This window comes from Lepidochelys kempii, chromosome 1, assembly GCF_965140285.1.
Source record: "Lepidochelys kempii isolate rLepKem1 chromosome 1, rLepKem1.hap1, whole genome shotgun sequence".
Classification (NCBI taxonomy): domain Eukaryota; kingdom Metazoa; phylum Chordata; order Testudines; family Cheloniidae; genus Lepidochelys; species Lepidochelys kempii.
In genome coordinates, this window is record NC_136380.1 from 340,316,998 (window position 1) to 340,331,468 (window position 14,471).

Below are 14,471 nucleotides of genomic sequence, written 5' to 3' on the forward strand. Positions count from 1 at the left end.
CCAACTCCATGGACTGTGCCTAAACTCTGAGTGTATAAAAAAGTCAGTATTAAAGCTGTCACTCATACATAGGGCCCTGTAGCGGGATGGTCACCCGCTCCTGCCTTAAAAGGCTTAAAACAGGGGAGAGGGCTGTGGCAGGGAAGGAAAAGCGGGGCTGATTGGGAGAAGCAGCCTCAGCTGGGGGCCATGCCCCAATCAGGCCGCGGCCGGCTTAATCAGGGCCCAGCTGGCCCTTATAAGAGGGCAGTGGGCCAAGAGCACACAGAGTCTCCTCCATCTGTGGAGGGAGATGGGCCTGGTTGCTGGGGAGCATACTAGGGTACCTGAGGTGAAGCAGGGCTGGGGAAGGCCAGAGGAGCTGGGAGGCTCCAGACTGGAAAAGCTGCAGGCCTGGCAGATGGCCTAAAACAAGGTACTGGGGTTGCAACAGGGCAGTCCAAGGGTTGGTGGAGGTAGCAGGTCCAAACCCCCCTTGTCTATGGTGACTGGCTTATACAGACTGAAATCGGCCCTAGTGAAAGGGGGCTAGATAGTGACTGGCAATAGCCCATAGGCTGAGGCAGGGTGGGGGTCCCCCAGGGAGGGGAGACCCAGATCTGGGGGGTATTGCCTGGAGGAGCAGCACCCCCAGGCAAAAGGGCACCAGGGTCTGGGAAGGACACTGGGAGCTAGCAACAGTGAGTTACTGGCAGAGGGTGCTCTGGAGCTGGTAAAAAGAGCTAATTCCCAGTTGGCCAGCAGGAGGTGCCGCTGGGTGACTGTGCCCCGTTACAGGCCCAAACAAGAAAGAGACTTTAGCACTGTCCATCCAGCTGTGTTCTGTGAGAGACTGAGGCCTGGTCTACCCTAGAGAATTAGGTCAGCATAACTATGTCACTGAGGGGTGTGAAAAATCCACACCCTTGAGCGACATAATTAAGCCAACATAGGTCCCTGTGTAGGCAGTGCTAGGTCAATGGAAGAATTCTGTCCACCTAGCTACCACCTCTTGGGGAGGGGGATTAACGGTGGCGACAGGAGTAACTCTCCTGTTGGTATAGGGAGTGTCTAAGCTGAAGTGCTACCGTGGAGCCGCTGTAGTGTTTTACATGTAGACGAGCCCCGAGTATCTTAGTTCCATAACGATGGTCTCTTGCTTCTTACTAAAGACGGCAACTGTTCCAAGACCATGCTAACCTTTAAAAGCTTGTCAGTTAGTTACCTGAAATTACCATGCATACGTACTTGAATATTATCCCCACTTAATGCGCACCCACTGAAGCATCAGGGAGAAATCAGAACCAAGCCACACAATACCTATAGCTCCCATCTCCCAGTCCTATGTCTTGATAAACTGAAACTTCCTCCTATGTCAATTATTTTCTAAGCTCAGTTCTTGCTTCCAGCAAGGGGCAGAAGCAGAGGGATTGAAATACTGATCAAAGGCATCTCCACTGATATTTCCAACCTGTGGGAAAGGAGGGACTGGAAAGTGCCCCATTAATACTTGTTGACATTTCTATCCCACTGTACGACATTGAGCAAGTTTTGGCCATGAACATAAGATTCTGATCTATAATCAAAATGTGGGTGCTTTTTTTCTAAGTTTTTCATTCACCATGAGTAATTATACTAAAATTGTGTCTTGGAAACAATACAAGGTAAGACAATGAAGCTAATTCCAAGACTAAGCTATGAGGCAACAGTCTGGGAGTCTGGCTGTTTTCCACAGAAAAAGTCAAGTCTGCAGGAGACCTACTAGAAGTCTTCAAAGTTAAGAACAGAACTGACAAGTAGGTTATAAGGGGAGCATAACAATATTCAAGAGGCTCAAAAATAGATGGCTATCTGGAAATTATAAGTAAAGAGAGACTTCAGAACTGCATTATGAGAAGGATAATAAATATATGAAATATATTACTAAGGAAAGTAATTGAAACAAAATATGTCTGGTAAATGAGTTCAAGGCACACAGAGTTATGCCTGGAAAAAGAAAGAAAAGATATATTTGAGGAAAGAGCAGGAAGGTGGGATTAACGTAGACCAAGAGTGGCCTAGCAAATTGGATTGAATGGCCTTTCCTTGTTCCTAATAGTTTATGAAGCTTATAACCCTTAATTATAGCATCTTGAATGCAAAACTAATTCTGCATGAACTGCCATGCAATGGTTGAACAATATTTTCCATTAAGGTATCAAGGTCAATGATCCAGATAATTAACTAACATGGCAGTTCAATACATTAATTCTCTATGAAATAGTAGTAAAATGTATGTTGACTCTTGGTAACCTCTAGGTAGATGTAACCACTTTCATGATAAGATGTGGATGTAATAATCTGTTTGAGCCTGTCTACCGGAGATGAGGGATTTTCTTAAATAATGATGAATGCTGCTCTTGTAGGGAGCAGGAGAATGTCATTAAACTAGCCAATATTTTGCTGCCCGCCCCTGTACAGCAAACGTTCTGAAGGGCAGTGATGCTGACAAATCCTTACAGGCCAGAGAAGGGAATAAAGCAAGGAGAAAACTGGATGAAAAAAGCAGATAAAGAGCCTAAGGTGAATTTTGAGCCTAATACAGAGTTATTTGGTTTGTTTGCTTTTCTCCTCAAAAGTAGTTCAGTCATTATTTTTTCTGCAATAGGGAAAAAAAACCCACTCTTCAGTCACAAACATAGTTCATTGCCTATCAATAAACAGAACTTTAGATCTCTCTAGACTCAGATACACAATGCAGAGATATTAGTTCTGCTCCAGCTTATTCCAAGGTGCCAGAGTTCAACATGAAAATCTACAGATTGCTGCTAGCCAAGCCAATGCCATACAACTGCAAAGATCCATCTATGCTATATACATGCATATTAACCAGACATAATCTATTTTTAAGACCATTAAGCAGCTACTTTCATTGGGCTGGTCACAATGGTGACTGGTCTTTTTCCTGAGTTGTTACAGTTAGTTTAGAACCCAGCAATGTGAATGAGGAGTTCAGACTATTTTATTCCCAATGGGCATTACACCAGGCATTTGTCAACATGAAATATCATCTGCCATCATCCTGCCCATTCAGCTTTCCTACATTCCTTCAACATTCCACATCGAAATCTTTAGTTTCCATTAAACTAAATAATTCTGTGTAATCTTCAAATGTTTACCAACTTATCCATATCGTTAAATATATTAAACTACACAGGTCGTTGGGAGCATCGCTGGTACCCTTTTGCTCTATTGAAAAGTCTACTCCTGCTCTTTGTATTCTGCCTCTTACCCAAATTTCTAACCAATAACAGTTCTTTACCTCTCACCCATGATTATCTTGTTTCTTCAATAGCCTTTTGTGAGGGACTTTAACAAAAGCCTTTTGAAAATCCAAACAAATTATGTCAACTGTCTATATGTTAATCCACTATGGTGAGGATTAATATATTCCTCTGCAGCATTCTAAGGGTTAATACATTTTATCTACCAGAATAGTTCAGTCCAATATCAAGAACTGCTTCAGAATACACAAATCTCCAAACATTTATTTATATTTACTTTTAATAAGCAGTATACAACCTGTCTCAACAAGCAGCAATTTAATTACATCACTGCATTTGATCAGATGAACATCCTGTTCATAATAAAACCATACCTATAAATAAACATAGAAAATACAAATTAAGCTTTCTTGTTAGAATGCAGCAGACTTAATGTCTCAAATCTTCTCCTACATGTTGTGAACTGAATTTTTATCTGGAATAGTGGGTACATTAAAATGTTGGTATGCATGTTTGTATATTCATAAAAATTCTCCTCATGCCATGTCTACCTTGGGAATTTGTCCTGATTTCTGCCATTGCTGGCCTGCCATTGATATATCTGCACTGATGTAACTGCTAGTGTTGTCAAGCAAAGCTGGCTAGAGATGGTTAAAAAAACATTCAATTTCAAACTCACTTTTTTTGTTTAGAAAGAACAACTTCTCATTTATTCAAAGTTTTGCGACAAACATTTTTAGCCAAAATTTTCACTTTTGAAATTTTTCATTTGGGGGTTTCCTCTCCTCTTTGCAACTTACAAAGAAGGACAAAAAATATACACATTTAAAAAATAGAAAAAAACAATTTAATTTTTATGTTGATAAAAAAAGTAAAAATTCAAATGAACTTTTTTCACAAAAATTCACAGCTTAGGAAAGGCCATTTTTTCAACAAAAATATTCTTAGTTTGAAAAATTTCAACCGGCTCTAAAGCTGATAGTAGCACTGTATATGTAGCCCTGTTTGAAATCGGGGTTAGCTATCCCAGTGCAAATGGCAGCTTACAATTTATCCTAGGGAATTTCCCTAGTGCATCTACAATGGTGGCAGGAAAGTGATGGATGAAATCAGGTAAAAAGCTCAGCATATGCAAGACTTAAGTCTGCAATTGCTTTTTGTGCTCATCAGTTGGGATTCTGATCAACAGTTCTATGGTAAAAGTGATTTTAAAACTAAATATTCAGTGTCTGCGATGGATTCCAGTTATTAACAATTAAAATCTTTGTTGAAAGGAATGCAATTTTTTTTAAAGTAGAGTATTTCAACTTTCTCTTTTACAATTCCTGAGTCCAATGCATTGGAGGCAAACAGTGCTGCAGGTTCAAAATGTGGTTAGTGTGTGTGAAAGGCGACAAACTGACACCCCTGGAGAAAGACACAGAACACAAATCATAGGCACTGGCAGTTGAAGCTTTCTCCACCTGGCTCCATTAATGTGACTCAAACCCTGACCTGAAAGACCCAGGTAAAAGGGTGGACAATCCTTTGTCCTTTGCTGTGACTGCCAAAAAAGTACCATTTATTGTCAGACATGGGGATATTTGTCAACTGTGAATAATAATTATCCTCTAGGAATTGGACCAAGACCACCAATGCTTTTCACATAGGTGGCTTTCAGTCACCACCTGGATTCAAACTATCATAATCCCATTACAAATTCCCTCAGACATACAATCTCCCATCCTATCCAGAATCTATCTAGAGAACAATAAGACTGTACTGAGCTGAATATTGGAAGGAACTAACACCTCCCAAATCATACCAACTTACTGAAAACATTTCATAATATCAGAAACAGCTTCATAATAAACCTTTTTAAAGAACATCAGGAGATGATACTCTAACATTACATATCTCCTGGTCTCCAAGCATGTACTGGAAAGGACAACAAATGTGAGAAAATCAACACTTCCCAGTACTTGTTACTGGTATATGGGGATTAACAGGGAAGCCAACATTAAATTAATAAAGCTTTTGGAAGATGCTGAATAGAAACTAACATTAGGGTCCAGTGATTCATGTCTCCTGATCCTGGAAGACCTGGTAATACGGAATTGATCTGAAAATTAAAAGAGGGAGAAAGGATCCTTAATTCTACATTAATGGGTAAACTGATGGAAGTCAGTTGGGTTTAGGTTTTGCATTGCCCAATACAAAGTAATGTCTGGGGTCCCACCACTCACCCACTCCCTATCCACCCAACAAGCTGTGATTATTAGATCCCAATGGCACCTTCTCCAGAAATATCTTAAAATGAACTTACAACTCTTACAACTGAAAGAGCAGACGGTGTGGATGAAACCTAAAATGTAGAGGGGGCTGTGGGGTTTGTGAACAGAGGGGGTTATGGAATACTAGGAGCTAATGCGTCTCCCATGTAGATGAATGTTGACAAACAAATCCCCAGATGATGCATGACTAGAGGTATTTACCCTTTGTGGACTGTCTAGTGTTGTTCTTGGAAATTGCATTCCTTTTTTAGCCCTTATAGAACTGAGTACAACACTGGGGGAGTTTATAACAAAAGCAAGAAAATGGAACAAAATACGTTATAAGGGCCATCTAGGTGGCTTTGTGCTTAGGGTTGCCAATGTTGGTTGGGCATATTCCTGGAGATTTAATCACATGATGTAATCTTTAATTAAATATTAATCTTTAATTCCTGGAGGCTTGGCAACCCTACTTGTGCTTAAAGCTCTGAAATAAGAGGATGTTTCATTCCATAAAAGTGGATTGTGCTCCCTGGCCTAACAGGAATGAGGAGAGAAAAAGTGATTTGTATATACACAGAAGAGCACAGCTCTGCACAGGCCTGTATGGCCAATCTAGGAGTAGGATTAATGGTTTCATTAGGGTATCCCATCCAGTTTCCTTGGCTAAGGCCAGAGAAAGCCCCAGTGATGAAGGTAATTAGGGAAGAAGATTGGTGCAAATGACAAAGTCAACTCTCAGTTCAGTTCAAATCAACCAGTAAAAAATATCTGTAGCCAGGAAACTTGCAATATATAAGCATTCCTTCTCAGTCTATATGTTTTAAATTGGTTGTGTCAGCTTCCAGCTGAGGGCTGCACAACTATTAATAGGCACTTGCTTTGCAATGGAATGAACTCTGATTTGTTTGGTAACTCTAAGGCATGAAGTTCTTTTGCTGGCCATTCAATTTATTTCCAAGAATTTATTCATTTAATCTGGGATATTTTTGGAGGGGTTTTCCAAGATCTAGCTAGGATAAAGCCTTTTTAGGGTATATTTGTTAATCTTAACTTTATGATTTGTTATTTTATGCTTGAAATGGTTTTTTTTAAAGTATATGTGCAATGAAATCAAACTGAATTTGTATTCATTTCAGACTGAAACTTCAGTCAGAAACTGGGGGCTGAGATTTTCAAAACTGCCCAGGAATGGTGGCGGGGGGAGTTAGATATAAAACTCCCACTGAAATTAAAGAGAATTGTACATCTAAGTCTCTGTGACAGGTGCTGTTAGTAGCTATAAATTGATCCATATGGAAATGAGCATCCTGGTCACTTAGAATACCCAGGGAAGTTGGTGTAGTTAAACTAGGAGGGACTTCAGTTGTTTGGGTTTGGAAGAGTAGAAAGGATCACTTGCAGTTGTAGGGAGCCTGAGTAATGAAGTAATTATCTCATTAGTTCTGAGAAGAAAGCAAAGCAGTATAAAAGGAAGGAGGGCTCTATATAACTGCTGCTGTGCTGTACCGTACCTGGAGTATAAGTAACACAGACACTTGGTAGAGGAACCCTGGTAGACTGTGCATGCTGCTTAATTCACAAAGAGGGCTTACCATCCACGGTTTCCAGGAGCTGAAGAGGAAGCCTGTTCAGTCTCCCAAGTGGCTTTCAAAATCTCAGCCTGTGTTGTTTTCACATCTCAATGCAGTTCCAAGTTGCGGATGTCAGACTTGCAAGGCAATTATGTGATAGCTCTGTAGCTCCATTTAATGACAATGTAGCTCTCCATCTGTTAAAGTTTGTGCGCCACTGAAGTAGGGCACATTTTAGAAAACACAATGGTGTGAATCCGCTGGTTTTCAGATTGGCTGAAAGGCTGAACTAATCTGTTCTTTAATCCAATAAGAGTCCAGATCGTTAATAGTAGGACATAGAGAAAGTGTTATTAGTTTATCCATATGCATCAGACAGTGTCCACCTCATTAGTAATTTGGTGTAATAGAAATAAAGTCTCTGGAACAGAACATATTTATCCTATAAACATCTCCCACTTTGAAAATAAATATCTTGGCTTTGGTTCAGCATTTACTTAGCATCGGGAAACTACTATCTTGGGACAATGTTCCATTCCATTGACATTATCTCTTAATTATATTATAAGCAGTGACATGTTAACCTCGAAAGGTTCAGAGGTTCAGTTTTTGTTGGGATAATCTAGAAAATTTGAGTGCCAATAAGCGATTATTGTAACTTTGAGTTAATCTCCCCTTTCCTCTCCCCTGATTTTTCAAGAGGACTCAGCTCCTGTTCTCATGACCTTCAGTAAAAGCCCCAAGCCTCCAGTACACCCACAGCACATTTCAAAGGGTTGATTTGATTCTACAGGGCTCCATATGGGTCCTCTCTGTCTTACCCACTACTCTCCCTATGTATCAGTGCAGGAACTAAGGTCAGATGAGGAGTTTCTGCTAACAGCCCCCAATTCAGCAAGGTTTTTAAGCATGTTTAACTTTAAGCAATGGCTCTATTCACATGCTTAGAATTAGGCATGTGGTATTGAGGACTGTGCCTTTAAGGGCTGAGCTTCTCAGACAGGGACTCGGGGCAGGGCACAGCAAAATTCTCCTTGTGCATAGCCAGTTGGAATAGGACACAAAATAAAGCAGAGCTGCCACCACAAGGCACAGGCTAAATATTTAGAAGAATCAGAGCTTGGCCTTTTTGGATACAGAGAAAGGGCGGTTGCTCTCGTGGAGGGACTCTGACTCTGGAACTCAATCTCCTGTTGAATGCCTCAGTACGGCCCAAGTTTGCTGACTTTCAGGACACTATGAGGCCTGTGGGATTTTCTCAGCTTGTTTTTAACCCTGCGGAGGGTGACAGAGTGGGGATGGATTGAGCAGTGTTTTCAGAGGCGTTCAGGGAGTTGATATTTGCAGATTCTGTGCTTTTGTTATCACATATTGTAAGTCTAGGCACATTTTTACACAGCTCCAAATAAAGCCTCAGAGTAGATTCTTCCTTCCCTCAAGTTCTAAAGCACACAACAGCTTCCCCTAAGTCAGTGATCTCATAAAATTTGAAGTCTGGCACTTGTATTCCAAAGTTCAGAGAGCCTACATGTAGGTAGATTGGAAACGACATTAAATAGTTGCTTCGCTATCTGTTGTGGGGACCCAGTAGCAGTGCACCGGTATATTGTGATTTTGCATTCTCTCTCCCTGAACTCCAAGGAGCTGTGCTCCACAGCAAGCTAGATTTGAATTCTTCCTCAGTCAAAGACTGGCCATGCTCTGGTAAGGGTAAGGTACAGTGGAAAGGGCATCTTATCAGTGAGCTAGGAAGGAGAGAAACTACTGGGGAGAGGGAGGTCTTTATGAGACCTGGATACAATTTCAAATTTTGTTTAGAAAAGGTTTGTCCTGATTCTCATTTTTTCCCCTCAACTAAAGTTAATCTGTCCCTCATCCTCCAGTAGAGACATCCCCCCTCCCTATGACCCAGTCAAAACAGTAACAATAGCTTTATACAGCAAGAAAATGATTGCTATGTGGAACAGACTACATCACATGCCACTGACTTGATTGTAGCTACTTCATAGAATCATAGAATATTAGGGTTGGAAGAGAATTCAGGAGGTCATCTAGTCCAATCTCCTGCTCAAAGCAGGACCAACACCAAATAAATCATCCCAGCCATGGCTTTGTCAACCTGGGCCTTAAAAACCTCTAAGGATGGAGATTCCACCACCTCCCCAGGTAACCTATTCCAGTGCTTCACCACCCTCCCAGTGAAATAGTGTTTCCTAATATCCAACCTAGACCTCCCCATTGCAACTTGAGACCATTGCTCCTTGTTCTGTCATCTGCCACCACTGAGAACAGCCGAGCTCCATCCTCTTTGGAACCCCCTTTCAGGTAGTTGAAAGCAGCTATCAAATCCCTTGTCATTCTTCTCTTCTGCAGACTAAATAAGCCCAGTTCCCTCAGCCTCTTCTCGTAAGTCATGTGCCCCATGGCTTCAATACATCTGCTTTCTCCTTTGACCTCCTGCTAATGCACCAACCTTCTGTTTCGGACTGAAAATTATTATGAATTAGTTATATTACTGTAAGTCCTAGGAGTCCTAGTTATGGACCAAGACCCCACTACACTAGGTGCTTACAAACAGAACAAAGACAGTACCTGCCGCAGAGAGCTTCCAATCTAAGTATAAGACAAGAGACAACAGATGGATACAGACGGACAGGGAAGTACAAAGAAAGTGAAACATAAAAATAAGGTTCCTATCTCCTTCTAGTTCAATAACCCTTCATCCTGTTTTAAATAATATCTATTTATGACCATGACAGAAGGCCTCTTCTCAATTCACTTTTCCGCATCTTATTTCCACATCTTACTTTGAAACCATTTCTTTTAAATGCAGAAAATAACTGCATTGTGACCCTTCTCAGTCTTGCTTCCCCTCAAAGCCCAGTCATTGAGGTGGTGGGCGTGGGCATAGGCTAGATTTAGGAACAGTAACCTCAATTTTCAAAAGTGACTGATGATTTGGGGGTGCCTCAGTTCTTGGGGGCTCAACTGGAGACACCTTGAGAAGTGCACAATTTTCAGAACGCGCTGATTGGGACCTTCTCTGAAAAGTGGACCCCTTTAAGGAGGCTGAAAATGCATACTCCACCCTGAGGCCACCTAAAATGAACTAGTCACTGTGGAAAATTTAGTTTAACATAACACTTTCCTGTTGTTCATTTATTTAATTAAATCCCCCCCCTCCACACACACACAACCACCACAGAACAAAACAAACCCTCACTCATAGCATTGTATACATTAATCAAAATAAACAGCTAGTCTATGGGGCACACAGACATAATAGATCTACTTAACACCAATTAAACCGAGCAGTGGGCAATGTAATCTCTCCTTGCCTCTACTGATCAGGCTGCTGCACTGCATACAAATTTCATCTGGCATGTTTAGTACTGACCATTCATTGAAGTCCCCAGTCATGAGAGTATTCTCTCAACCATATAACATTGATCCAAAGAGCCAGAACCTAACGTTTATGGATTGGCAGACAATGTAAGAACCAGGAAGAAGTTAAGGCCCGTATTCAGCAATGTACTTAAGCATGTGCTCAAGGAAATGAGACGTAAGCAAGTGCTTAAAGTCAAGCACATGTTTAAATGCTTTAATGAATCATGACCTAAATGAACTAAATTTTTTAAACATTGAGTCTGGCCTTCCCTTGTAGTATGGATAGCAGTGTTGCCAATTCTTGTGATTTTACTGTGAGTCTCGGGATAGCTGGTGTTTTTCTTAGAGCTCCAGGCTGCTGGAGTCATGTGAATATATGAGAATCTCTTCTTTCATTTACAAAATAGAAGTTGCGGTTGTGGAGCAGAGCTTGAAAATGTGACTCGAGTGCACCCTAGAGGCTCAGAAACCAGAAGGCAAATAAGAAGAATCCAAATTTATTATTTAAAAAAAAAATCTCATGATTCTTTGGGTGCCTGATTCATGAATTTTGAACATTTCGGGTTGGCAACACTGAAATAGTGCAGTAGAGTCGACCTCCTGTTTACTCATACAATTATTATTTTTCTTAACATCCGTCTTATGCTTCTTATATTTAACATGGAACTTGATCTCCTTCACTGATATGAGATTCACAGTTGAATATATCTTGGTTACTATTAATTTATATGCAGTTCAATCCTGGCTTGTTTCATATTCTCTGGGCTTTTTAGTGGGGGGGGATTCTGTTTATTGCACTATGAAGATTTTTGAATTAGGCTGAGCAATAGTGTTATGACATCAAGTATATCTTTGAATATATTTGTTTGCTTAAACATTGGTTTAGTCAGACAGCACCGGGGGTTGGTTTTAAAATACAATATTTACAACTGAAGGTATTTTCTCATAGTGGATTCTAATTGATTGTAATCTAATGGAAAACATTTGCTTCTGTATTTATTGAGTCAAAAAAAAAGACAGAAGCATCTATTTGAAAAAGAATTATTGCATAATTAAATGGTGCCCAATTATATATGCCGTTAGTGCCAATTGGGTTTCATAGGACTACAAGCTTAAAATGACTTCTGTAAGTATTTCCAGAATCAAACCCTAAGACTCTTAATATTTTATGCCTCTCTGTAACAATACTTCATGTACAATGATATGAATTTTTCCCTGTGTTTTTTTTAGTTGTTACCACATCAAGATCTGTAGTATAATGAAAACTCAATAAAAACACAATAGCTACAAATATCAATAAAAGGCATCTTCAGTATAAAAAGAAATACTAAATAGCCTTTTTCTGGCTATTGGTTTATATTTGTCACTTGGATTTCACCTTGCTCTATGAAACCAAATGAATCTCTAACAAAATTTGCTCTAGAAAACAAAAAGTATTGTAATATGATTGCTGCACAGAACAACTTATAATGTAAAAGTAAAATCACCAGTTGTGCGTAACGTCATGCAAATAGCTGGAAGGACACCTATTGGTATTGCTGAAAAGTCAGCATTATTGAGCTTGTGTTTATGGCAATTAGCATAATATTACCCACAATGCCACCTTGGTTTTACTTTTTTTTTCTTTTTTTAACACAAGTGCTGTGTTTTGTGTTAGAGGCTCAAATTGATTGTGAGGACTTTTGAAACGCTCTGATCCCATTCAAGATCATAACAGAGAAATGGTACAAATTAAAACAGTGATAACTTAAAATAATTGAAATTGTTCTCTCCATACTAGGCTCTAGAAATTTAGACCCCTCTGAACTTCAGATATAATGAAAATGTAAACTGTCACAACTACATTACATTCTTGTACTGGAAGTGAAGAGTGACTAATGGCTTATATTGGTTTCACAACTCCAACACATCAGGACACTGGTCTCAAACCCTTACTAGCTAGGTTTTCAGGCAGCAGCTCTGGTCATCATGGCACTTCAGATTTGGGTGGGCCAACTTCGAGGGTTCTGTGATTGGCCACATGGTCCTGGCCCTGATTGGCTGGTGACTATATATAAGCTTCCTGCTTCCCTTCTGGTCTTGTCTGAACAACAAATCATTGCCTGCTATTTGCTGCTTGCACCTACCTGACCCCACCTTCCTGTCTCACCCAACCCGCCAGACACCTTACAGTACCTTCCCCTTGGATTGGGTCTCCTGGTGATTGGACCTCTTGCATAAACTCTGACCACTGACTGGGATTGCCCTTCAGTCAGCCTGTCTCTGAGGCATTACACAACATCACTGCTTGTACAAGTTCCTATCCCAAAACTTAAGTGGCTCTCCTGTGTGGCTGTACTTTAAAAAATTAATAAATAAAGACTGGTACATTCTGAAAGACTCCTATTGACTTCAGGGAGCCTTGGATCAAGCCTTGGGCATATACAGAACAAATGCCAGCATACCTAAATGCTCACCTCCCAAATATTCTTTAAGTCTGGTGATGACTGTAACAAAACCAGTTGTGTTCTTCACCCCCTTCCCCTCCCCCCTGCATTCTATACTGAGCAGAGAGAATCTTTGAAGGATTTTTACATATTGCAGTTCCAACAATTGTCTTAAGAAGTGATGTGTGTCAGTGCAGTGGATTTCAGTGTCAACTCGACTTCAGCAAAGGGATGGAGTAGCTTTATAGACTTGGAGTCTGAACTGAAATAAAACGGGATTTAATGACTGTGGGACTTCGCTATCTACACCCATAGCAACCTACTTTGAACCGCATCCTACTACATCAATCAGGCGATGCGACTCTTTAACCAATTCTAGCCTAATGATAGATGAGGAGACAGGCAGATGACCATGCAATGCTCTTTCACTTTATCACAGGAACTACAATACAACTGTCATGAACAGATGAGCACAGCAACTAATGCTACTGTTACCGGTTTGCATTTCAGTTCCATACAAATGGGATTTGTTTTATTGCACAAAAACAAACTCTTACTCTGATACATGTTTTGTGAACAGCAACTATTATAGGGTGACAATAATTAAAGGGTACAAAGAGTGGTATTGAAAATTGCCACCTAATGAGTGAACGCTAAATTCAATAATAAAAATTGTCTAAAAGCAACATATATACAGGTTTCAGAATAGCAGCCGTGTTAGTCTGTATCCACAAAAAGAAAAGGAGTACTTGTGGCACCTTAGAGACTAACCAATTTATTTGAGCAAAAGCTTTCGTGAGCTACAGCTCCCTTCGTCGGATGCATCCACTGAATGCATCCGATGAAGTGAGCTGTAGCTCACGAAAGCTTATGCTCAAATAAATTGGTTAGTCTCTAAGGTGCCACAAGCCCTTCTTTTCTTTTAACATATATACAGTATTTATACAGGCAAATTCTGCTATTCAACAGCTATATTTACCATTTTTATAGCAGTGTCTATTCAAATTTTGTTTTGCCTGACCTTACAAGGTGCTGGGTGCCATTGTCTTCAGTGGGAGTTAAGGGTGTTTTGGGAGGTGCACAGAGTCTTGCATAATCAGCTGATTGGGGAGAGAGCAAAGACTAAAGAAAAATTATGCCACTAGTGAAAAAAGCTTTGTTTGCTTAGCTAACGATATGTACAGCCTTGTTTTCCTATTACTGACATTTCTTCTCTCCATTTCTACCCCTGGCATCTGCACCCTCTATGTCATCCGGTCCCAAACTAAATGGGACGACAACTGTCTTGGGCACCCATTGCATTACACATATTAATAGTAATAGATGATATATACTTTCTGAAACCACATTTTGAGATTGCCTTTTAGTATTCATTAGTGCAACCCCAGACCCCAGTCGAGATCAGGGCTCCATTGTGCCAGGCATTGAACATATGCATAGTAAGAGATCTCATCCTGGCCTCAAAGGGCTTACAATCAAACAGACAAATCAGATACAGGTTGGGGGGAAATAAATATTATGATCCCCTTTTTAAAGATGAGGAAAACTGAGCCACAGAGAAATAAAGCCACATGCGCAAGGTCACACTGA

At 40.4% G+C, this 14,471-nt stretch overlaps 1 protein-coding gene across 3 annotated transcripts in view; it reads right to left on the bottom strand.

Moving 5' to 3' along the window:
• CELF2 (CUGBP Elav-like family member 2) overlaps positions 1-14,471 on the bottom strand; it is a 713,903-nt gene that overhangs the window by 488,526 nt on the left and 210,906 nt on the right. Inside the window, exon 1 of one of the 3 annotated variants that reach the window (XM_073328793.2) lies at positions 5,285-5,304. The exons of the other annotated variants lie outside the window; for them this stretch is intronic. Coding sequence (XP_073184894.1) covers positions 5,285-5,304 — 20 coding nt within the window. Of the gene's footprint in view, positions 1-5,284; positions 5,305-14,471 lie in introns of those variants that run through there. 3 annotated transcript variants of the gene reach the window in all.